The 24,273-nt window shown below is 37.8% G+C and overlaps 2 protein-coding genes and 1 long non-coding RNA gene across 6 annotated transcripts; all 3 read right to left on the reverse strand.

The window, feature by feature from the left end:
• Nucleotides 1-13,684: 13,684 nt before the first annotated feature.
• On the reverse strand, nucleotides 13,685-14,669 carry LOC120257573 (MDIS1-interacting receptor like kinase 2-like). The gene is made up of 2 exons (XM_039265027.1): nucleotides 14,306-14,669; nucleotides 13,685-14,148 (listed from the first exon to the last, which is right to left on the reverse strand). The coding sequence occupies exons 1-2, from the start codon at nucleotides 14,586-14,588 to the stop codon at nucleotides 13,862-13,864; spliced, it is 570 nt and encodes a 189-aa protein (XP_039120961.1). The 5' UTR covers nucleotides 14,589-14,669; the 3' UTR covers nucleotides 13,685-13,861.
• Nucleotides 14,670-16,388: 1,719 nt separating this feature from the next.
• Nucleotides 16,389-17,153, reverse strand: LOC120257575 (MDIS1-interacting receptor like kinase 2-like). Its single transcript, XM_039265028.1, has one exon. The coding sequence runs from the start codon at nucleotides 17,151-17,153 to the stop codon at nucleotides 16,389-16,391; it is 765 nt and encodes a 254-aa protein (XP_039120962.1).
• Nucleotides 17,154-17,195: 42 nt separating this feature from the next.
• On the reverse strand, nucleotides 17,196-23,930 carry LOC120257574. Of its 4 annotated transcripts, none has more exons than XR_005535724.1 (4): nucleotides 22,929-23,930; nucleotides 22,647-22,711; nucleotides 22,246-22,375; nucleotides 17,196-17,852 (listed from the first exon to the last, which is right to left on the reverse strand). It is a non-coding gene; the product is annotated as an uncharacterized LOC120257574 (long non-coding RNA). The 4 variants fall into 4 exon arrangements; XR_005535725.1 differs by lacking the exon at nucleotides 17,196-17,852 and having other exon boundaries at nucleotides 22,104-22,375; nucleotides 22,929-23,265; nucleotides 23,374-23,930; XR_005535726.1 differs by lacking the exon at nucleotides 17,196-17,852 and having other exon boundaries at nucleotides 22,104-22,375; nucleotides 22,929-22,987; nucleotides 23,152-23,930.
• Nucleotides 23,931-24,273: the final 343 nt, after the last annotated feature.

A 24,273-nucleotide genomic window follows, 5' to 3' on the forward strand; every position in this document is an offset into this window, starting at 1 on the left:
GAGATTGGTGTTAAACATTTAGTGTCTTATCCCCATACTCATCAGCAAAACGGATCTGCCGAGAGGAAGCATTGGCATATTGTAGGTCCTGGTTTGTCTCTCCTCGCCTTCAATCTTCCTTGCCTCTAAAATTCCCGACGAGGTATCACAATCGCGTGTTTTCTTATTAATGTAACACTCCAGCTGGGAGTTATAGTGACTTCTCTACTCCCTTAGAAAACTTTTGGGAACAAAACCTGATTATAACATGTTTAAAACTTTTGGATGTATTTGTTGGCCAAACTCCGACTATACAACAAACATAAACTTGGGCCATTCTCTCGCTTTGTGATTTTATTGGCTACAACATCGCATAAAGGGTATAAATGCCTACATCATCCGACAGACGTGTATATATATCCCGGATGTGATTGGCGATTCACGTATTCGCACAAGGCAAAGAATGCTTCTTCTTAAGCAACCTAAATAAAAACCTATTGAATCATCAATTCTTCTTCTTAGAAGTCACTATTCAAACAGCCCTCCTTGTTCAATGAGTGAATCGTGTTTGGGAAGGTAATCACACCGATTCTCGCACGCACTATTCCCCGCGATTCACGCTCCCTATTCTCCGCAGACATTGAGTCATGAACCTGCAGATACTATTGAAGCTACTACTGAACCTACACTTGGTGATGAAACCGGGTCCATCGAGGAACCATCGGCTGGTGAAATGAAAGAACATGTACAACTTGGAGTACGTAGACAAGGCCGAGGAAAACGATTCACATGCCTAAAGTGTTCACCGATGGCACAGTTCTGAGTACAATCCCTATGACGTAGCGAATGTGTTGCCATTATTCTCTCTCAAGTTATAGAACCAACAAATTATGTTGAGGCAATGAACAATGAAAAATTGGCTACAAGGCTACGCATGAACAGTGATTCTCGCTTTGCTCAAGAATGATACGTTGGAGGCTCAGTTACTCGCACCTGGTACAAATCTTATTAACTGCAGAATGGGTTTTTAAGTTGAAGAGGAAACAAAGATGGCATTCCATTGATTGGTTCAAGGCCTCGCTTAGTCGCCAGGTTTCAAGCAACGTGCTTTTGCATTGATTACGAGGATATTTCTTTTTAGTCCTGTAGAAGTCAAACCAGCAACTCGTGCATCTTATTCTTGCTCTTGCACTTCGCGACGGCGGAGTCTTCAACAAATGGACGCCCATGCTTTCTTTCACGCAGTGCCGGAGTGAGGAAGTTTATATGCGCCAACCACCGGCTTTGTAGGATTCCAAGAGGCCATCAAATGGTTTCTCAAGCTCAACAAGGCTATTATGGCTCCTAAACAAGCACCTCGGCCTCCCGGTACTCGTCCGCTTAAAGCTACAAGACCTTGGTTTCACCCCTTCAAAGGCGTAGTACTTTATTATTTATAATATTCAATCATGATGGTGACACAATTTATGTGTTACACTCTATGCTGACGTACATCATAATGGCTAGTTCATCTAACGAAGCTATCGACCGTTACATTAATTCACTTTCAGTAGCATTTTGCCATCAAAGATCTGGGAGTTACATTACTTCCTTGGCATAGAAGGCCACCAAGAGCGAGGAGGTATCACGTCGCACTCAGTATGCTCATGATATTCAAGCAAAGTGAAATACGCAAACTTATGCAAACCAATCCTCAACACCAATGAGCACTTTCCAAATAAATTGTCAAAAACAATTGGTAAGCCTTTTTCATCGTAAGAGAAGCAACTAAATATCAAGCATAGATATGAGCATTGCATTATGTTACTATTAGCCCTACGATATTTCTTTTGTTGTCAACAAAGTATGTCAATATATGCAATCTCCCAACTATTGAACATCGGGCTACCGTGGAAACGATTTTACGCTATCTCGCGTATTCTCGCCTGGGCCGGACTTCGATTCATCGATCAAGCTTAACTCATCTCGGCCGCCTTTTCCACGCCGATCAAGGTGGTGTCCCGATCGACCGCAGATCCACTAGGCGCTTTGGTCGCGGTATTTTTGGAACTAATTTAGTCTCTGGAGTTCTCGCAAACAAGCATCCAGACGAGATCGAAAGCATTGAGTCGTGAGTACAAGTCCTTGGCAAATGCAACGACCGAACTTATTTGGCTTCAATCAAGACTTGGTGAGTTGGGCATTTCGTATGAGAGCACCTACATCGTGGTGTGACAATTTAGGTGCAATCTTACCTCGTCAGAATCCGCTTTTTCATGCCCAACAAAACACATAGAAGTGGACTTTCATTTTATAAGAGAGCTAAGGTTGCTTGTAAGATGTCGGACATACAGCTTTATCTCCTCCAAAAAGATCAAACCGCCATATATTTACCAAACCATATGGCTGATCAGCCTTCTCTAGACTTTCACAGCAATCTTAACTTGGTGTTACCAAATTTGAGATCGAGGAGTCATCGAAACATCTTAATCGCTATAATTCTATTGTAACTTATTTGCCTAGTCTTCGCTTTCGACCAAGTATTCAGTGTGTAGTGGATAGCTAACGCTGTGTAAACCGATTTTGTTGGATATATCAGTTACACATCTCAAGAGTCTTGTCGGGCAATATAAAGAATCGGATCGCATACCGTAGTTTCTTCATGGGTTCTTTTCTAAATTTCTCTTCTCCTATCTTCATTATTTTTTACTCCGCACTGACCGAGGAGGAGAATTTACCTCTAAGGAGTTCAAATCTTTCTATGAACTCTCCCAGTATCCGGACAACAGAACTCACTCGCCCTCGATCATCAAAGAAAAACGCGCGTCACGAAAGAAAGAATCTGGACTCGCGGTGATGTAGATGGCGAGGACCATGTTGAAAGAGAAGAAAAATGCCTTTTTGGAATATTGGGTGGAGGGATGGTCTCCACCGCCATCTACGTGCTTTAACCGAGCACCGACGAAAGTGTTGGAAAATTTAACACCCTATGAAGTGCCGACTCTATTGAACCAAACGCGGGACCATCCGAGGGTATTTGGGTGTTTGACTTTCACGATGGTCGATTCGCAGCACAGGAAGAAGTTCGATGCCAAATCAGAGTGAATGATTTTTATAGTATATTATGATAAGTCAAAGGCTTATAAAGTGATAAATCCGGTCACGAAACTAATGAAGTCGAAGTAGGATATTGAGTTTGTTGAAAATGAAGGCTGGGACTGGTCAAATGCTAGTGAGTCAGCTACACAAAATTTCACGCCAACTGTTGATGTGGAGAAAGTTATTGAAACTGATCATGAGAACAGATCTCAAACTCATTGATGGCACTCGATGAACAAACTGGGATCAAATCAAGATCCAAATAATTCATCTCTCGTGGAACCGATAAGCTTTAATCGAAGAAGATGCTACTGCCAGGGTGAGGTATAGAGAGCTAACCGACATCTATAACATGTGTTCTTTTTCTCTAACAAGAATAGATCCGGATTTCATTCCGAGGAAGTAGCCAAGAGCAATGTTTATACAAAAATTTTGCATGTACTAATTCAAATCAAATTAGGATTTTAAAACCACATGTGACCCAATCATAATCAAATTAGGACAACATGTGGATAAAGATAAATAAATTTCATAATATTTGAATATATTCAAGATCACCCAGGAATACATATCTCGAGGTGATCTAAATATTACAAATTCCAAGATCACCTAAGAGCACCGATCTCGAGGCAATCCAAAATACTCAAATATCAAGATTAGCTAAGAGCACCCGATCCTCGAGGCGATCTAAATATTCAAATATCAAAACATATCAAGGATAAGCCAAGAGCGACCCGATCTCGAGGCGATCCAAAATACATACAAGATCTCCCGAGACAGATCCAGACGATCTAAAAATATTCAAATCTCCGCATCGCCCAGAGCAACCGATCTCGAAGCATTCAAAATATACAAAATATCCAAATATTAAGATTAGTCGAGAACGCATCTCAAAGCAATCTAAAATAGTCAAAATCCCAAGATCACGAGACACGATCTCGAGACGATCTAAATATATTCAAATATCCTGGATCAGCCAAGAACACCGATCTCGAGGCGATCCAAAATACTGCAAATATCAAAGATCTGCCGAGAAACACCGATCTCGAGGCGATCTAAATATTCAAATCTCGGATAAGCTAAGAGCACCGATCTCGAGAGCGATCCGAAATACTGCAAAGATCAAGAGCCTCAGAGAGCATCGATCTCGAGACGATCTAAAAATATTCAAAATCTCCTGATCAGCCAAGAGCACCGATCTCGAGGCGATCCAAAAATGCTCAAATATCAAGATCTCCCCTAAAAGCAAAGATCTCGAGTGCGATCTAAAATATTCAAAAATCTAAGATTAGCCAAGAGCACCCGATCTCGAGGCTGATCTAAATCTCAAAAATACAAATCACTTAGACAAACATATATATATATATATAATAAATATAATAAATTAAAAATAAGATAAAATTAAAAATAAAATTAAAAAAATATATATAAAATATATATATATATATATATATATATAATATTATTAATAATATATATATAAATAAAATTATTTTTATTTTTAAAATGGCTAGATAAAAGATAAAACAAAACAAAATCAAATAAATCAAATATATATAATAAAATAAACCAAATTAGATATATATATATATATATATATATATATATATATATATATATAATCTGATAGTATATATATATATAAATCGGATAAAACAATAAAATAATAATAATCGTAAAATAATAAAATACAATGAAACAATAAAATCGGATATATATATGTATATATATAATAATAAAAAAATCATCAAATCAGATAAATAATGATAATAATAATAATAATAGTAACAATAATAATATTAATCAAATCTAATAATAATAATAATATCAAACAAAAAAAATATATATATGTATATAAAAATTTAAAAAAAATGAAAATAATAATAAATATAACAATAAAATAAAATAAATAATAATACACATATACATATATATATAATAAAATTTCGAAATCAAATATATATATTTATATATCTGTTTGGTCGTACGTGGTCATGGGACGAGAAAGATCGCCGTCACCAATCGTGATAATCGCCTACGGTCGCCCACGACGAAAGTGCCACGATCAAAGAAAACCGCCTCCACGACCTTCACAATCGACACGGACTGGTCTTTATAAAAGGGACGGAGAGAAAGACCAAGAGGAAGAGAAGAGGATAAGGGACCGGCTTTCTCGATAGAAGAAGAAAAGAGAGAGGAGAGGAAGGAGACTGGCAGGAGAAATAAGAAGAAGAAATTGACATCGCCACCGCCGTCGCGCCACCCCCATCACTGCCAATGCCTCTCCGACAAATAGGGAAGAAGAAAGAAGAAAGAGGAGGCTAGTCTCTCTCGACCAAACATATGTTCATAGAATAAAGAAGAAGAAAGGAGGGATGTCCCGTCAAGGATGCAACCTTCAGAAAGAAAAGCTTTTAGAAAAGGAAGAAACTCAAGAGTGGGAGTCTCTCGCTCTAAGGATGTCGCTCGAGGAATGAAGCGAGAAACGAGGAGAACGAAGATTTGAAGAAGACTCAAGAAGAAGCTAACCGAAACCCAGGAGGAAAGAGATCGAAGAAAGAAGACGGAAGTAGCTCGGAGGAAGCCCGTCGACACTCAAAGCAAAGAAAAACATAGGAAGAAGACGGAACCGAGGAAAAGAAAAGAAGACAGAGAAGACAAAAGAGGACGGGGGTGCAAAGAGGTCGCCTCGGAGAGAAGATTCGAGAAGGAGAAGACCGACGGGAAGACGGGAAGGAGGAAAAACCGACCGCGGCTGCTTCCATCGCCATCGCTTATCGACGTTATTCTGTATGCTTGCCGACGCTTTCAGCGTTGTTGCTGGCCTATCATAGTTGCTGCGCTACTACCATCGCTGCCTCTCTCTGTGAGATGGAAGAGAGAGGCTCTCTCGCCGATAAGGAGAACAAAATTGAAGCCATCATCCCCACTCTCCCTCATCGTTGTCGAAGACCCGAGAGCTACATGGATATTAATTATTACGATGGCGCCCTTCAGTTATCATTCCGATGGTGCGAACCATCACCGGCACGATATCATCACCACTATATGGCGTTATGATCCTCTCATGCATGTCCCTCTCCACCGACCCCCAAAGATGCTTGCGAGCTTTCCCACTCTAGAGCTCCACAAAAGCTGAAGGTGTTATTGTGTCAAAACCAAGAGTGCCTTAGCTTAGAGATATCACCGCGTGTACAAAGCGTAAACAGCGATGTTGATGAAGAATGTGGTCGACGTCATCTCACGTGAACAATGAACTCGATTCCAACACGTTCTTGTCCAAGATTTTCAAGTGATAAATATATGTTAGATCCTAATGGCTATGAGGGCAACTAGTGAGACAACCTAGCTATGGCCAAGATAAGGTGATGACTAAAGTCCCTACACCATATGTCAAGCCAAAATGTGTTGCCATTTGTAATGATGACAAAAATGGTACGAGGATGGTCAAGGGCCCATGTCTAAGTGGATCAACCGCGCAGAGGTTTCGATTAATTAGCCTAAACACCAACCGAGGGAATAAGACAAGTTGGGAAACATAGATCCACTACTAATGATGATCCTTACTATGATGAAGGAAAGATGGCCCAAAGATCCTCGCCTTTGTTTTGAAGTTGACGAATTGCATCCATTGTAACCATGCATGCAAGTAGAGTTTTTTGATTAAAAAGGTTGTGATGATGTTGTTAATAAAGAAGATTATATATATATATATATATATATATATAGATAATGACGTGCATGCAAGGGAGTAGCAGCAATATGCACCAACCTTACGCTCGAGTTTATCCTTGTGAACTAATCAAGCAATGATAAATATAAAGTTCGGAATCAAGATCTATATATATATATATATATATATATATATATATATATTCAAATTAAGAGGAAAAGTTAATGAAGTTAATTATCATACAGTGAATGGTGCCTAATTAGGCTATCCAAACTCCACTATATGTATGACATCTTGTATGAATACTCAACTATGACTAAACCCTTCCATGCATGACACATGTAGTCATTTGGCTCTGCATGTTAGATAAATATATATACAGATAAGATAATCATGTGGATGAGACATGAATATATTCACACCATGCAAGTTAAAATATGCTTATATTGGTTGTTCTTTGAGTAGTTTGACATTTTATTCTCATGGAACAAAAATGATGGCAAAGTGAACCATTGGATATTCTAATCAAATGATAAATACTGAAATAAAAATGCTTCCCGCTTGTCGACGATGTGAAATAATGAAAGCCCATGATTTCTCAAAAATATATATACATTATATATATATATATATATATACATTCCACTCGTATCACCTTGCTTGATGTACTGAAGAGGACTTGATCAATATCTCCAAGAGGCATCATTAGATTTAGATGTGTTTATCCTTCAAAAGAAGGTTCTAATGAAAGCTTAATATATTAGCTTAGTAGAAGTTTAATCGTCTGCAAAAATATCCAGTCATTTTGATAATGATGGTACAAGCCCCGGCGAAGTTTGCATGGTGACGGTGTAGCTAACGAAGAGAATGAAAGGAGAGAGAGAATGAGAACCATGTTTTGGTCAACATGCGTTCTAACGTGCATTAAAAATAATAATAATAATAAATAAAGAATCCAATGGTCATGCAAACTACAATGCTCTCCTAATTATATATCGACATTAATCTCAAAGAGATCAAGTTGAAGGACAATCAAGCAAATTCATTACAACAGATCTAAGTCGCTCATCTCATTTTTAACTTCAAATGCCTCGAACTTAAGATAATGTTGCTTGATGATAAAATCTGGACCCTTGATCATACCTTTTATATAATATCCCATTCATTGCCCTAGTTGCCCTCAAACTTAAGACAATGTTTCGTGATGATGAAATCTCAGCCCTCCGATCAAACTTGAACTATTTATCATGCCTCGGATTTACAACAATGTTGCTTTGATGATGAAATCTAAGCCCTCCGATCAAACTTGAACTATTTATCATGCCTCGAACTTACGACATGTTGCTTGATGATGAAATCTCAACCCTCCGATCAAATTTGAATTATTTATCATGCCTCGAACTTAAGACAATGTTTCCTGATGATGAAATCTCAGCCCTCCGATCAAACTTGAACTATTTATCATGCCTCGAACTTACGACATGTTGCTTGATGATGAAATCTCAGCCTTTTAATCCTATCCCTTGATCCAAACTATTCATCATATTACCCTCAAATCTAAATAAATTATATGCTCCTCATATTTATTGTCCAATCCCTTTGGATAAATAAACCACACTGAAAATATTCAATAATGAGATATATATATTTCAATAAGGCAACAAGGCATGTAATGTGGTGATAAGATACATGCAATGGTTATGCTCATATATAACATATATATGGATATACAAAAAATCAAACTCAAGACATCATAAGTCAAAGGCCCAAAGAGTTCACAAGTCAAAATATAGATCGACAATTGAACCCAATGGTCTCAAGACATCAGAAGTCAAAGACCCAAAGAATTCACAAGTCAAAATACAAATCGACAATTGAACCCAGTGGTCTCAAGACATCAGAAGTCAAAGACCCAAAGAGTTCAAAAGTCAAAATACAAATCGACAATTAAACTCAACAGTCTCAAGACATCATAAGTCAAGGACCCAAAGAGTTTTATAGGTCAAGACTTGAAGAAAGTTTCACAAGCATAAAAGCCGAAGCTTATGGAAAGTCAAAATCAAGTTCATGATTCATCAACATAAAGAATCCAGAACGTAAAATACAAATCAAATTCAAAATGTAAAAATGTCTCAGACACAAGTTCAGACACAAGTTCATAAGTTCAGATGATTTCAAATTTCTTGTATTTTCAATGGAATCTATGAATTCATATTTATTGAAATGAACGAAATTAATTGTCACAAATTGTTTTCTTTTCACACTTATTTCTTAATCGGAGGTTCCTGCGATAATGTCCAGGGTAATTAACATTAAGGGCTTGCCCCTAATGGAAGTCATGAACCCATAATCTCTTGAAGTCATAAAAAATTAAATTTGATTTGTGATCCATTTATTTTAACCAGTCTAACCCTAATTAAAAGGCCGGGTGAGAAAAAAGGAGTCCACAATATTCAACACTTGAAATTGCCTCTTTAAATTTAGAATTTGCATTTTCTTGGTTCTATCACTACCCACATACATCTCCTTGAGCTTGTCCCAAGCTTCTTTTGGTGTTTCACAATCCCTGATTCTTAAAAATTGTTTTCGAACAAAGCACCACGAATGACAAACAAAGCTCTTGGAGCTTTTAGTCTTTTATTCTTCATGAGCCCAGATTCGATTGAGTGTTGGGTTGTCTCCAAGAGGTGGTACTTCTCGCTTTCAACCCACCGCCATCGACCAAGACCTCTCAAGTAAGCCTTCATTTTTACTGACCCTGACTTGATAATTTTTCAAAGATTTAAAAGTCGGAGGTGAAAGGTTTGGTATGTTGTTGGAAGCCATAGGGATTTAAGGTATGATTTTTTTGAGGTATTTGAGGAGGAAGCCCTTACTTATTTTCTGTTTTAATCACAGTCCCATAAGATCTATGAGAGCTCTAATGCCATGTTGTAGATTTTTGATAAGGAGAGCTTAACAAAGAAGAAAAATGTTGGGACACTTCTTTTTCATTCAAGTTCGGGATATGCATATATATTACGTAACACACAAGATGCTAGGTCAACACTAAAACCCAAGACATCAAACTTTTTCAAAAACATGATTCTACTAAGACAGATGAAGCTTCGCTCCACTACTACTAATTCATTTTTTTGTTAGAGAAATTTCAGACTCTAACATTTTTAAGGCAAGCTTGCTTTTCCAGAGCTTGGATCTCTACATGAAGCTCTGAAGATTCTTTCCCAACCTAGAAAATTTACAATTGTCTCCCAGAGAAGCGTAGTTGAAGGAAGCCAAGGAAACATGAGCAATGACAAGATGTAACAAAAATAGTCATTAGAACTGCAATGTTGAACCATTTAAACAATCTTGAACAACTCCATCTGTCTTGATTGCAAATCAAGATTGAAATGGGAAAAGGTGGCTTGAAAAGGTACAGCTACTTTTACCCATTTGCAGAAAAACTACTAGTTAAATATAGAATGTTTAAGCAATGTTTTGGTTTACCCATGTTAATAAAAAGAAAAGAATTTTTTTAACCTTCGTACAAGTTAAATATAAAATTTTAGAGCCAGCAGGTTAGAGATAATTTCACCAAAAATGACATGCTGGAAGTCTCTCAAATATGAAAAGATATAGTCGAAGAAGTAACATCAAGAAAGGCGTCATATCCTATAGTTCATAGCGAGAACAGCTTGTAGATGCGTAAAAACAGAAAACAAAATAAGGCATGATAGATCTACCAAATGCCTGAATAAATTAATTCCTTTAAGATAGAAAATCTACACTTTTTTTGCAGAGAAGAAGCCCTCAAGTACAGACAAAACAATGTCGAAGACGATGAATTTTTCCCTAATGTTCATTCTCTTGTCCAAAATTTATTGGGTCATGTTACGAAAGTATGAAACACCCTAAGACATCACAAAAATAAATAAATAAATATACAATAACTATGATCAAACTATTAGAGCATGGTTAGCCTTTATTAATCTGAAGGTTATCCAAAGACTTGATGTTATTCAAGAACGGGAGTCTCCTTTCTTTAGTATTCATATTGGAGCATTAATGTCGACTAATTCAAACAAAGCCATCCTGAGACAAATCAAATGAGGATTAAGAAAAAGAGCAAAGTGTTACTGACTACCATGATTGTTTTTTTCGAAACATGCTTCCAATTTAAATTGAACTTAGTAGCTAGTATCATCCACCAAGCAATAGAAATTGATCATAGACACTACATATTCTAACTCTGCTTTTTCGAATAGAAGAGAGAAGTCGAGTGTGAGACTTTGAATGTTAAGTTGTTAACCCTTTATTTTCCAAGATGAACAACAAGCCTTGATTGTGAAATATCCAATGCAAAGCAAGCTTGGGGCCTTGAAAATCACATTATGTAGGAATTTGACCCAAAAAAAAGAGAGAGAGGGGGATGTACAAACCTAAGAATCGTAAATGTTAACTAAATGGTGGTCGGAAAATCATAATAATAACTTATTCAATCTATTTTTAAGTCCCACTTTCATAGAGCTTTAGTTTTATTCCATACATCATTTTTCACCAACCACAAACAAAGGGCTAAGGAACGACTGAAGAACCTATGGTTTGGTCAATGTTTTTGTCCTCCATTCATAGATTGTCCCAACTCAAGGTACGCCCCTACAAACTACCACCTTAGGTTAAATTCCTTCAAGCTGGGAACCATCTTACTTAATTTTCAAATACAAAAATCATCGGGCGCTGAGGACCCTCATTGATGAAGCGCTGCAGTTGAGATCACAAGCATCGAAGACGACCTCTCGCTCCGTCGCTTCCCTCCATGCCCGCTTCAAATGAATTTGGGGTGGGTTTTTGAAATGATGGGGAGAGACCCTCACCATCCGATGTGTGTTGAATGGCCGAGATGCCTTGAAATGTGTATGAATCACTAGATCGAAGAACTTCTTCAAATAACGACTGTTTGATCGTAGAACTTAAAAATATGGTATAATTTTATTATGTAGGAAGTGTAAGTGATTATTACAAATATTGTGGCATATTTTATTCTTACAGAACGAGTGTTTGGTTAACAAAATAAACAAAAATTACGGAGGGCGATCAATGACCGAACTGTCGGTGGAACGGTGGTCGGTCGTCGAAGGCCAACCGATAGGCGACCAAACCTCCGATGGACCGATGACCGGCCGTCGGAGGTCGGCCAGACCACCGGTGGACAACCGGTGTGTCACCGGAGGCCAGTCGGACCAGTGGCCTGTCACCAAAGGCCGACCGGACTGCTGGTGGCCAATTGTTGGAGACCGGCCAGACCGAGTGGGCGATCAGCTGAGGTTGGCTTGATCGTTGGTAGACTAATGGTCGTGTGGTTGGATTACAAAGAAGGGAGAGATTTTTGCAATGAGAAAAATATTCCTCTTAGTAGAATATTTTTATGCCATAATACATATATTATGCCATAATTTATACTCTAAAATAATTACCCAAACAGCCAATATGGCATAATTCTCATAAATATTAAATTATATCATATTGTACGGATTATGCCATAATTTCTGGCTATCCAAATAGGCCCTAAATCAAAAATGAAATGAAATTTTCATCAATTAACTTTTGGAATTGTTTTGATTTGTTATTTTAGAAAATTGAGTATTTTTCAATTGGTAAAAATGTTTATTAAATGAAAATTTTAAATATAAATAAATAAATAACAAGTGAATTATATATACCGGCCCTTACATATGCTTAGTAATGTGAACTGCAATGAAGCAAGGAGAATATACGGGTAATAATTTTGAGTGGGTACCTTATTATGCCCAAATTTCACTTTGACCAAATTTTGATTTGTTTCTTTTCGGATACCTTATATTTATTTACTTGCACTAGGAGGGCACCAGAGAAATTCCAGTGAGGTTTTGCTTATGTGGCCAGCGGAATAGTCACATCATCCCCAAAAAACAATCTCATTTTCCTATGTGGCGTTGACATGTCAGCAACTTGATGATGTGGACAAGCGTGATGCCACATCGACGCCCACGCCGCTTGCCACATCGATCACCCTTAAAAACCCTCACCGCCCCATCTCCTCGTCCCCCACCTTTCCCCATCCTCGCTCTTCCCCTGCCTTTCCTCGCTTTCCATCGCCATAGCTGGCCACCGACTAGCCCAACCAAAGTCCAAGCATTCCACATTTCTTCTCTACACCCGCAAACAATATTTCCCTATCCAAAGCAGACATCCAATCCCTTGCAACTCAGCGAGTGATCGCAAAAAGAAAAAAAGTGATAATACTTGACATACATAGACGTCAATTGGGTGATAAGACCTCTGGGGAAAGAACCACCAAGCTATCGTAAGTTTATGAGACAAATATTTTGAAATTAGAAGTGGCGACCGAGCATTAGGGTTTCATGTATAGTATATCTTAAAATAAGATTTAGGGCAAAATATTGACGTGGATGTCGACGTGGCATCACCTTGTCCACATCATCAAGTTGCTGACATGTCAACTCCACATAGGAAAATGAGATAGCCGAGTGTTATTCGTGGCCACATAAGCAAAACCTCACTAGATTTTCCCTAGTGCCCTCCCGGTGCAAGTAGATAAATATAAGGTATCCGTAAAGAAACAAATCAAAATTTGGTGCTCAAAGTGAAATTTGGGCATAATAAGATACCCACTCAAGATTATTACCCGGGAATATACAATATAAGTTCCCATCATATTAAACACTTAGAAAAAGCAAATTTATATTGAATAATGAAAGTGTAGTATGCAAGCTAACATTTTAACTCGATATGATTCCAAGAGAAATTTTTCCCTCAAGATGAATGCAAAAGGTTGATTAAATTAAATATAAGCACATTTTTTCCCTTTTTGGTAATAAGCATGGTGAAAGTTCAACCGGACATTGAAATATTTGCAACTGTACAATAAATTCAATCAAATAAGAAATATAAATGCAAAGTACTTGTCCTACTGGATATTAATCAAGATATGTATTTAATTAAAGAAACTTAATCATACCTAAGTTCTCATTATTCAAGCACTTGATCATCAATATGTGTTTGCACAATGTTTATGAGGTGATGAAGGGTAAGTGCTTGAAAAGAGAAGATGTCAAATGTTGGCCAAGACTTTGGAGAAAACAATCTTTCCTATACTTGTTGCATTGTAGGGCGAACCTGTGGATCAGTGTTGATGCAATGCATTGCCATTAAAATCACAAAAAGAACTTGGTTCATGATCACTTGATCAGCTATATGAAGGGGAAGAAGGGGAAAGGGAAGGGGAAGACGTGGATCAAGCATATCTCTCACTAGCATACTCAATGATAAGTTGCTTAGGAGATCCCCATGATGCATTCCACATATCACTTCAAGTGCTACAATTCCGAAACTATATACATCACATTTTTTAGTCACTCTCATGGTATAAGCAAGCTCTGCAAATACAAATCAAGTGTAAAAATAGTAATAGTTTAGTTCACTCCATCATTGTTTATGTACACAGTTGATAAATCTAAGAAGTCACATGGGTATGTCTAATTATAACAAAGTTTGAATAGAAGCAATCAAATCGATTTGGAGATGCATACATACCTGGTGCCATGTACCCATATGTGCCCGCAAGCAAACTCCAATGTGATGAATTAGATTTTAACAGTTGAGAAATACCAAAGTCTGCAACACAAGCCTTGCACTCTTTATCCAAAAGAATATTGTTGCTTGTTATGTCTCTATGAACGATAGGTGGATTACAATCATGATGTAAGTAAGATAAAGCATGAGCAATGTCCCGTACAATATTAACTCTCTTGATCCAATCCAACTCCATTGCTCCTCTCTCAGATCTTAGAGTGGCACCTAGGCTTCCTCTCTCCATATATTCATATGCAAGAAAACTGAATTTATCAGTAGAGCAAAAACCATGAAAACCCGCAATATTCCGATGCCGAGTTTTAGATAATGCTTGTATTTCATTTTTGAAAAAGCTTTGCTTATTCTCTTGGTCTTCTTCTTCTTCTTGAATTTTTCTTGATAGTAAGTGTCATCATTGGTGATATTGTTGCTTTATAGACGATGCTACAAGCTCCAGTACCGATTTGATACTTCTCATCAAAATTTTGTCACTCTTATAATCTCTTTGTATGCTTCCTTTCCATGACTGACTCCCCAAATGGAGAAGTGTTCATCAAATTCTTCACTTGTGTCATTTGTTTTGGATTTCGTACTCTTATAATAAAGTAATGCAAATACTCCAATTATAAAAAATAAGATACCAAATATTAAAAGAATAATCAAGATAATGATTGTGTGATATTTTTCTACATCACCTCTACTTTCTAACAGCGATTGAGGACATGGTGGTAGTCCATGCACTTGACCACATAATCCCTTATTATGGGTAAACCACTGAAGGGAAGCTGCTTGAAAGAAATGATTCTTTCGAATTGGACCTTCCTGGGAATTATATGATAAATCCAATGATGTTAAGCCTGTCATTAATTGAAAAGAAGATGGAATGCCACCAACCAACTTGTTATGTGATAAATTCAACTCTTGCAACATCATCAAATTGCCAAGTTGCAATGGTATTGCTCTTGTGAATAAAATGTCACTCAAGTCTAGAACTCCATGTAAATTCAAGTTACCAAGTTGAAAAGGAATTACTCCACTTAGTTTATTATTGCTCAACTTGAGTAACTACAATTTACTACAATTCTTCAACCATATTGTTATATCTCCGGTCAAATTGTTGCTTGATAAATCTAGAGCTTCTAATAAAGATAGATCACCCAACCCTTGTGGTATGGTTCCCGTGAGATGATTGTTGCTCATGTTCAAGTGAAATATGTAAGATAATTTACCGAACTCCTTTGAGATCTCTCCTATCAAATTATTGGAAGAAATGTCAAGTAGTTGCAGCTTTGGAAATTGAACGATTTCCCTTGGTATTTGTCCCGACGATTCCATTGCTTGATATTTTAAAGCTTGTCAAGTTAAGGCATGCTCCCAAAGATGGTGATAAATTGCCGGACAATTTGTTAAAGCTTAGGTCAATATAATCCAAATGCAAATGAACACCAAAGCTTTTAGCGACATCTTCAATAAATTGGTTATTGTCAAGCACGACCCTAACTAATTTTGTTGAATTTTTCAAACTTATTGGAATGGACCTTGGAAATTATTTTGGCTCAAACCAAGATACTAGAGCAAACCGCCTTTTGGCCAAATCTGTGGTAAATTACCAAAAAGGTCATTGTTGAACAATGCAAGATCAATTAAATTTGTAAGATTGGCAAATTTTATCCGCAATAAGCCCCGAGAGATGATTGTCTGGCTAAATATAAATACATAAGACCTTTCAAAGTTCCAAGAGAATGAGGAATGGAACCTGTTATTTGATTATTAGATATTACAAAATCTCTCAAGTTCACTAGATTCCCAATCTTACAAGGAATTGAGCCATTTATGATGTTGTCATCTAAGTAAAAGGGTTCGAGATTGGTCGGGTTTCCAATGCTATGTGGCATGGGACCAATTATTTGGCTGTCGATATTTCAAGGTCTCTCAAGTTCACTAGATTCTCAATCTCACAAGGAATTGCGCCATTTATGATGTTGTCATCTCATAAAAGGTTTTAGATTGGTCGGTTTCCAATGCTATGTGGAATGGGACCAGCTTATTTGATTGTCGATATTTCAAGGTCTCTCAAGTTCACTAGATTCCCAATCTCACAAGGAATGGAACCATTTATGCTATTGTCATATAGGTAAAAAGCTTCAAGCTTGGTAAGGTTTCCAATGCTATGTGGGATGGGACCAGTTATTTGGTTGTTAGATATTTCAAGGTCTCTCAAGTTCACTAGATTCCCAATCTCACAAGGAATGGACCCATTTATGCTATTGTCATATAGGTAAAAAGCTTTAAGCTTGGTCAGGTTTCGAATGTTGTGTGGGGTGGGACCAGTTATGTGGTTGCCAGATATATCAAACTCTTTCAAATTCACTAGATTCCCAATCGGACAAGGAATAGAACCAATGAGGTTATTTCTCCATAGGTATAAAAAATTGAGTTTGGTCAAGTTTCTAAACAATGGAGGGATGGAACCAACTAAGAAATTTAAGGAGATGTCTAACCAATTTAGGTTCAAAAGCTTTCCAAAAGAAGGAGGTATGGAGCCACTTATCTGATTCTCATAGAAACACAATGTCTTGAGCCTTGTCAAATTACCAAGCCCGGAAGGGATGTTGCCTGTGAGATTGTTGGTAGAGAGATCAAGGATGGTAAGCTTGGGGGGAGCTGTAATGGTTACAGGGATTCCTCCATGGAGCTTGTTGTAGGTAAGGTTGAGAACCTGGAGGGATGGCAAAGATGAAAAGTTGAGAGTCTCCACCTTCCCTTTGAGTCCCAACCTTCCCAGTTGGACCTTAGTGATGCTTGCCATGAGATGGCCATCGTATCTGCAAGTGATTCTAGTCCACTTGCATGGACTGGTCTTTGATGTCCAGGTGTCAAGGAGTTCTTGTGTTTCAAGGGCGGCCGTCCATTGAAGAAGAGCTCTCCATTGGGATTCAATCTTTGAAGCTGTAGCCAAGTTGAAAACAGGGAAACAAAGATTGGAGAATAATAGTACTAACAGTGAAAGCACCATCATCGTCAATGTTGGGAAGGTGGTGAACTTTGAGGGAAGCAATGATTTCATGTTGAAACTATATATTACTCGTAGAAAGCCTCTAGACATGTTCTTGTGGTTTTGTTAAGAGAGCCTTGAGCACCTTTTTATAGTATCACAGAATGAAAGACAATTCACAAAATAATTAATATCATCTTAAAAATAAGCAGTATTTTTAGCGTTTAGTCACAGTGATAGCTAGGCATGACAATCACATTGTTGTTAACAGCTGATCACTACAAATCTTGATTACAAAATACTTATCCACAAACTATGATGAAGCTTGATGTAACATTTGTGGTATTTGTGGTTTCTGCCATGATGTCTCACTCTCATTAATCGTTATCATGGAGGAATAATCAAATGAGAGTAGGTCTTGATTATTCTACTAAAACCAAACCCAATGTCGAAAATTCAGAAGCCAAAAATGCATCTCCTGTTCTTCATTAATATTCTTTATTGGTAGTATATCTATCGAAAACAATTAGACAAAGTAATCAAATTACAATGATAAGTGGCCTAAATTAAATTACAGTTAAGTTATTTCATCCTAGCTAGCTACATATATATTGTCCCAATATAATCTTGTTTTCAAAATATGCGAGTTTCATCTTTTTATTTCTTTTTTTTTAAATAAATTATAGTTTATCCACTTCGTATAAAAAAACTTATGAGTTTCTAATGTACAAAAATACTTAATAAAAATATATACCTTAAGTAATTATTAAAATTATATTTATCTCAAAGTATTATAATTTTCAAACTTCGATTATAGTAGTTTAAAATTTCTACATAATTTCAATATGCTCTTGCAAATTTAAAAATCAGTCAAAACAATTATATATAATAAAGAAAAACACTTCTAACAATCATTGTCTAGTGCAATGGAATATTATTTGAATGGTGTATAACAGACCTAAAATTGAATCTATGGATTGCCATTATGAAGTGCCATGAAAATACTATTGAAATAATGTACTAGTACTATTTATTCGCTATACATAGGATCCCATGCAGGAGGATATTATTGTCTTCTCATCCAAGGTTTTATGGCAAAGAAATTTACTAGTTTGGTTTGAATTGTTTGATTCCTAAAAATCTTCTGGGCTTGCATATATATGATACCACTCTAATAAACATCCACATTGTTAACAACACTGATAATTCCCTTTAATAATTAGTATCATCTTAAAAATGAGCATTATTGGTAGCAGAAAAACACTTCTAACAATCATTGTCTAGTGCAATGGAATATTATTTGAATGGTGTATAACAGACCTAAAATTGAATCTATGGATTGCCATTATGAAGTGCCATGAAAATACTATTGAAATAATGTACTAGTACTATTTATTCGCTATACATAGGATCCCATGCAGGAGGATATTATTGTCTTCTCATCCAAGGTTTTATGGCAAAGAAATTTACTAGTTTGGTTTGAATCGTTTGATTCCTAAAAATCTTCTGGGCTTGCATATATATGATAACACTCTAATAAACATCCACATTGTTAACAACACTGATAATTCCCTTTAATAATTAGTATCATCTTAAAAAATGAGCATTATTGGTAGCATTCAACCACACTAATGGCTAGGCATAGCAACCACATTAATTAATATTGTTAACAGCTAAATGCCTGCATGTCTTGATTTCTTCAAGGTTGTCTCCCTCTCATTGTTTGTTTTTCAAAGACAGTGAGATTTCAGTTTTAACGGAAGAGACGTAAGCATATTTAGTATTATTCATTAACCTTATCATTTTTATAGCCAACTTGAAATGGTAAGCATTGAAACATTCAAGCACACTGATCAGGAAAAATTATAGTCTATAACTTGCAAACACGCATTTTGAATCATACTACTAGTCAATGTTGGAATTGTTAGATGTATTGTTGTATTGTATATGTATGTATGTATATGTATGTATAGATGTATATTTATACTTATCATGTTCTATATGTAGACCCAAAGGGTCACTCATATAATGTGTGTTCTAGAGATAGACTTGTTCCACTTTCTCATTCTCTCTACTTCTAACATGGTATCAGAGCTACTATTCCGATCGGCCGTGACTAGGATCTTGGGTCCCACATCCGTTGTGGGCCCAGGGGGGTGTTGGGACGCAGTGGTTAACTTGGTCCATAGTCTCACATCGCCTGTGAGAGCCAATCTCCCTAGCCTTATATATCCTAAGCCAATCCTTCCCTCTAACTGCAGTTATGGAGAAGTTAGGGTGGTGGGTCCCTGTATTAACATGGTATCATCCCCCCTCATTTTTCTTCCCCCTCATTGCTGAACGTAAGCATCGTCACATCTTAGAGACGACACGTGCTCTTCTTCTAGGTGCTTTTCTTCCCCCTCATTTTTTTCTAATGTCGTCAACACCTGCTTGCTTTACCTTATTAACCTACAACCTTCCTCTCACCTTAATGGTCGTAGTCCAGGTGAGTGTCTTCATGGGACACCTCCACAATATGATCATCTTCGTGTTTTTGGTTGTCGCTGCTTTGTTTTGCTTTCATCTCGGGAGAGAACAAAGCTAACATCCCAGTCTGTTTCATGTGTTTTTCTAGGATATAGCCTTGAGCATAAAGGTTATCGTTGTTATGATCCCGTCACTCGTCGTATTCGCATCTCCCGTGATGTCACGTTTGATGAATCCACACCTTTCTATGCTTCTCCTTCTTCCACCGAGTCCCCATCTCCCTCTGTCCCTCTATCCTTCCTTTTTCCTACCCTTTCGGCTGAGCATACTTCTCATGTGTCTTCCTCTCCTTCATCATTCAACCCTCCAAAGTGAGTTTCTTTTCTAACTCCTCCCTTGACCCCTCTCCTCCTTTATCTCACCGAGTCTCCTCGCAGCTTTCTTCCCTCCTTTATCTGTTGAGTCTCCTCACGATTGTCTTCCCTCCTCCCTCGCCCACTTGCTCACCCACTGCTCGCTTTTCACATACCACCGTCGGGATCCCGCAGCCTCCATCTCGGCGGTTATTTCGACACCTCTCCTACTATCGATCCAGCCTCCCGAGGTACACTCTCACACTTATTCTTTACGCGATCGCTCTACTTTTACATCCCCCACGTCCGTTATGCTTCTACTAGCACCCAGGTGTTTGAGATGTCTTTGAGCTGGGTACCTACCGAGAAGCAGTTCGACTACCTGAGTGGAGGACTGCCATGCAGAGGAGCTTGAAGCTTTGACTCGGACTCATACGTGGGATCTTGTTCCCCTTCCTTCTCATGCCGCTCCCATCACCCGTCGTTGGATCTACTGCGGTGAAGACTCGTTCTGACGGGTCTCTCGAGCACTATAAAGCGCGTTTGGTTGCTCGTGGCTTTCAGCAGGAGTATGGCCGTGACTATGAGGAGACTTTTGCCCCAGTAGCCCACATGCACACTCGTGTGCGTACTTTTAGTTCTTTCGTTTACGCTATTCGTGGTTGGGTTCTTCATCGACCTGATGTGAAGAACGCGTTCCCTTCATGGGGACTTGAAGGAGGAGGTTTACATGACTCCTCCCCGGCCTTCGGGTGCCTTCGAGTCTGCTTTGTCGTCTTCGCCGCGCTCTTTATGGTCTCAAACAGGCTCCCAGGGCCTGGTTTGAGCGGTTTAGTATAGTAGTTGAGGCTGCTGGTTTCACTCCGAGCATACATGACCCGGCAGTCTTTATTCACTCTTCCTCTCGTGGGCAGACCATTCTTCTTCTATATGTCGATGATATGATACTTACCGGTGATGACTCTGCTCACATTACTTTTGTGAGCAGGAGTTATGTGAGACTTTCTTGATGACCGATTTAGGTCCGCTCGTTACTTCTTGGGTATCGAGATTACTTCTCATCCCGGATGGTTACCGCCTCTCTCGAGTGACGTTATACTCACAACCTACTTGCTCGCTCTGGTTTAACTGATACCCGTATTGCTGCTATACCGATGAAGCTACATTTGCAGATTTGTGCTTCTGATGGGATTCCCTTATCTGATCCTTCTCGCTACGACATCTGGTTGACAGTTTGGTCTACTTGGCCGTTACTCGTCCAGACATTTCCCATGCAGTTCACATCCTCGGCCGGTTCGTTACGGCACCCACTGCTCATTATGCTCATCTTATTCGGGATGCTGCGATATCTTCGCGTAGCATCTGTATCTCGTGGTCCGTTTCTACTCACGTCGTCCACTCTTCACTCATGTGCCTATTCGATGCTACTTGGGCCGCTTGTCCCGATGATCGGGTCTCTGTCATCGGTTACTCGTATCTTTCTTGGCTCTTCTCTTGTTGTTTGAAGACCAAGAAAGCACTCTATGTCTACTAAGTCTAGTGTCTGAGGCTGAAGTTCGTGCGTTAGCTTCTACCGTCCAGGAGGTGCTTTTGGGCATGCGTCGATTCTACAGACTTTGGTGTACCGATCACATCTCCCATTCCTATTCACTGTGACAGTACTGGTGCCCTTCAGATTGCTGCAGATCCAGTTAAGCATGAGCTGACCAAACATATTGGTGTTGATGCACACTTCACACGATGTCATGTACGTGCCCAGACTGTATCACTTCACTATCTTCCTACAGAGGTCCAGGTGGCTGATTTTTTCACCAAGGCGCAGACACGTGATCACCATCTATTCATGTTATCCAAACTCAAGACGCACGATCCGCCTTGAGTTTGAGGGGGGGTGTTAGATGTATTGTTGTATTGTATATGTATGTATGTATGTATATGTATGTATAGATGTATATTTATACTTATCATGTTCTATATGTAGACCCAAAGGGTCACTCATGTAATGTGTGTTCTAGAGATAGACTTGTTCCACTTTCTCATTCTCTCCACTTCTAACAGGAATTACTAGGATGAATTGCATGTACCTCAAATTTTTGAGTTTTCTCCCCCAATACAATATTCAGTGTTTCCATGCTGGAACTCGTAAAATATTTGTAGCAAGTCTCTAGACATGGAAGACATTCACTCTGGTTAATTCGTCCGGCTTTTCATAATCTGAGATGAAGCAAATTTCAAGTAGTGTGAACAATATATAAAATCAAAATAGTATGAATTGATAATAAAAATTGCAAAACAAGGGGCAAGGATATACAAAGCATACAAGACAGGCATGTAGCAAAATAGCATGAATAAAATTTTAACATCTCATCTTATATTGCATCATTCATTCCGTCATCATATTGCTCGTAAATCCATCGAATGAGAAAAACGTGTGCATGGAAAAAGTCTCTTGCATCAATGGTCCAATGATATAACAGTTAAGTACCATGAATGAGCTGATAGATGTGGATAGCCAAGCTCGTCCATGAGCGTGATCTACGCAGTCAACATCTACATTGAAAATTTCAATGATAATGATAATTTATATTCACCACACAAACACAAGATATGATTCAAATAATTAAAAAAACCAAATATGAGAAAATATTATAGTACTACATTAGTAGTGTGGGAAAACAATTCACATATAATTGAGATATAAAATGGAGTCAAAAACATTATTTTTACTGTTTCAAATAAGGTGCGTTTAAAAGAGCAGGAGTCTTACCTTTACAAAAGATGTCCAAACCCATCTTATGAGGATGATTAGTCTTGACCATGAGCTATCTGAAGAGTAGATTTTACTAACAAAAACTTTATATGCATAATATTATACATATTTCAACAAATCAATCACATATATGTATGTATGAATATAATCAAAATTTGATTGAAGTCCATGAACTAATCAGTTGTGCAATCAAACTCAACAAATGGTAACATAAACTTACCAATAGCCTCTACCGGTTATGACATGGTGATAAAGGATGATGGATTCAGCCATGCGGGGTTGACTGTATATAATTGCAGCCAATTCTGTTCACCTTAATTGATAGTTTGGTAACCTCCAAATGGTTATAAAAGCAATCACTAATAAATACATCAATAAACCTCTTGTAGATATGTAAAGCTATGACAATCACAAGTGAAGAAATTTTAACACTCATACACACTTGTCATCTTGATGAGTCAAGACTTGCTTTCAAGTAGCATCCATCCTTCCAATAAAGCACAGATTTACAAAAGTTAACTACTACGTGTTCTTCAAGACAGATACTATTCCTAGAATATCATCAAGGCTTGCAGAAAGAGCTGAAAATAAGTATAGATGGCAAGTCAGATCAGATATAATTTACAGGTGACAGCAGCATGCAATATTTGAAATTACTTATTACCATGGTTATCCCCAAACAAGAGGGCTTGTGCTATGTTAAAAAAGACAATAGTTTCACTTAAAAACTATTATTTAGGTGGCTTAAGGGGCTACGAATTTTGTCGGTAACTAATGTGCAAGAAAAGGAATTAGGATTAGTTTGCATATAACTTTTGAACCAAAAGATTTTGAGGTTTCTGTTTATCAGACCTGAACTGGATGAAAGAAGAAATGAAGATGAAATAATTGAAATAGGTTATTAGGTTATTAAAAGTCAGTGTCCCTAAAATCATCAAAGACTAAAGTAGGAAAGAAAGAATTCCATCTTTGATAAAAGTAGATACACTCCTTGTTGATTCTTCAAATGAGAAAGGGAATAGTTTCAAGGTTATCTTGAAGACAATGGCATGCTTTTGACGACAAGTGCTAGAACAGAAACACATAACAAAAGTGCAAAATAAAAGCATCATCCAATAAATATATACCAGGTGTTTAGAAGTGCAATTAAACCTTAGAAACATCTCATGTGCCCGAGTTCTGCTCATACAGCCACAGTGCGTCAGAAATGAATGCGTCATAACTGTTGTTACAGGAAGCATGCTTTACCAGAGCTTGGATCTCTCTATGAAGCTCTGAAGATTCCTTCCCAACCTAGAAAATTTGAAATCATCTTTAGAGAAACAGAGTTGAAAGAACCAAA

The sequence above is a fragment of the Dioscorea cayenensis genome, unplaced genomic scaffold (assembly GCF_009730915.1).
Source record: "Dioscorea cayenensis subsp. rotundata cultivar TDr96_F1 unplaced genomic scaffold, TDr96_F1_v2_PseudoChromosome.rev07_lg8_w22 25.fasta BLBR01002194.1, whole genome shotgun sequence".
NCBI classification, from domain to species: Eukaryota; Viridiplantae; Streptophyta; class Magnoliopsida; order Dioscoreales; family Dioscoreaceae; genus Dioscorea; species Dioscorea cayenensis.

Bases quoted from the DNA above. Each gene is read 5' to 3' on its own strand.
- LOC120257575 (XM_039265028.1), bottom strand. From the start codon at position 17,153: ATGGCAAGCATCACTAAGGTCCAACTGGGAAGGTTGGGACTCAAAGGG.
- LOC120257573 (XM_039265027.1), bottom strand. From the start codon at position 14,588: ATGGAGAGAGGAAGCCTAGGTGCCACTCTAAGATCTGAGAGAGGAGCA. The intron at 14,149-14,305 runs GTATGTATGCAT...TTGTATTTGCAG, and splicing joins ATATGGGTACATGGCACCAG to AGCTTGCTTATACCATGAGA.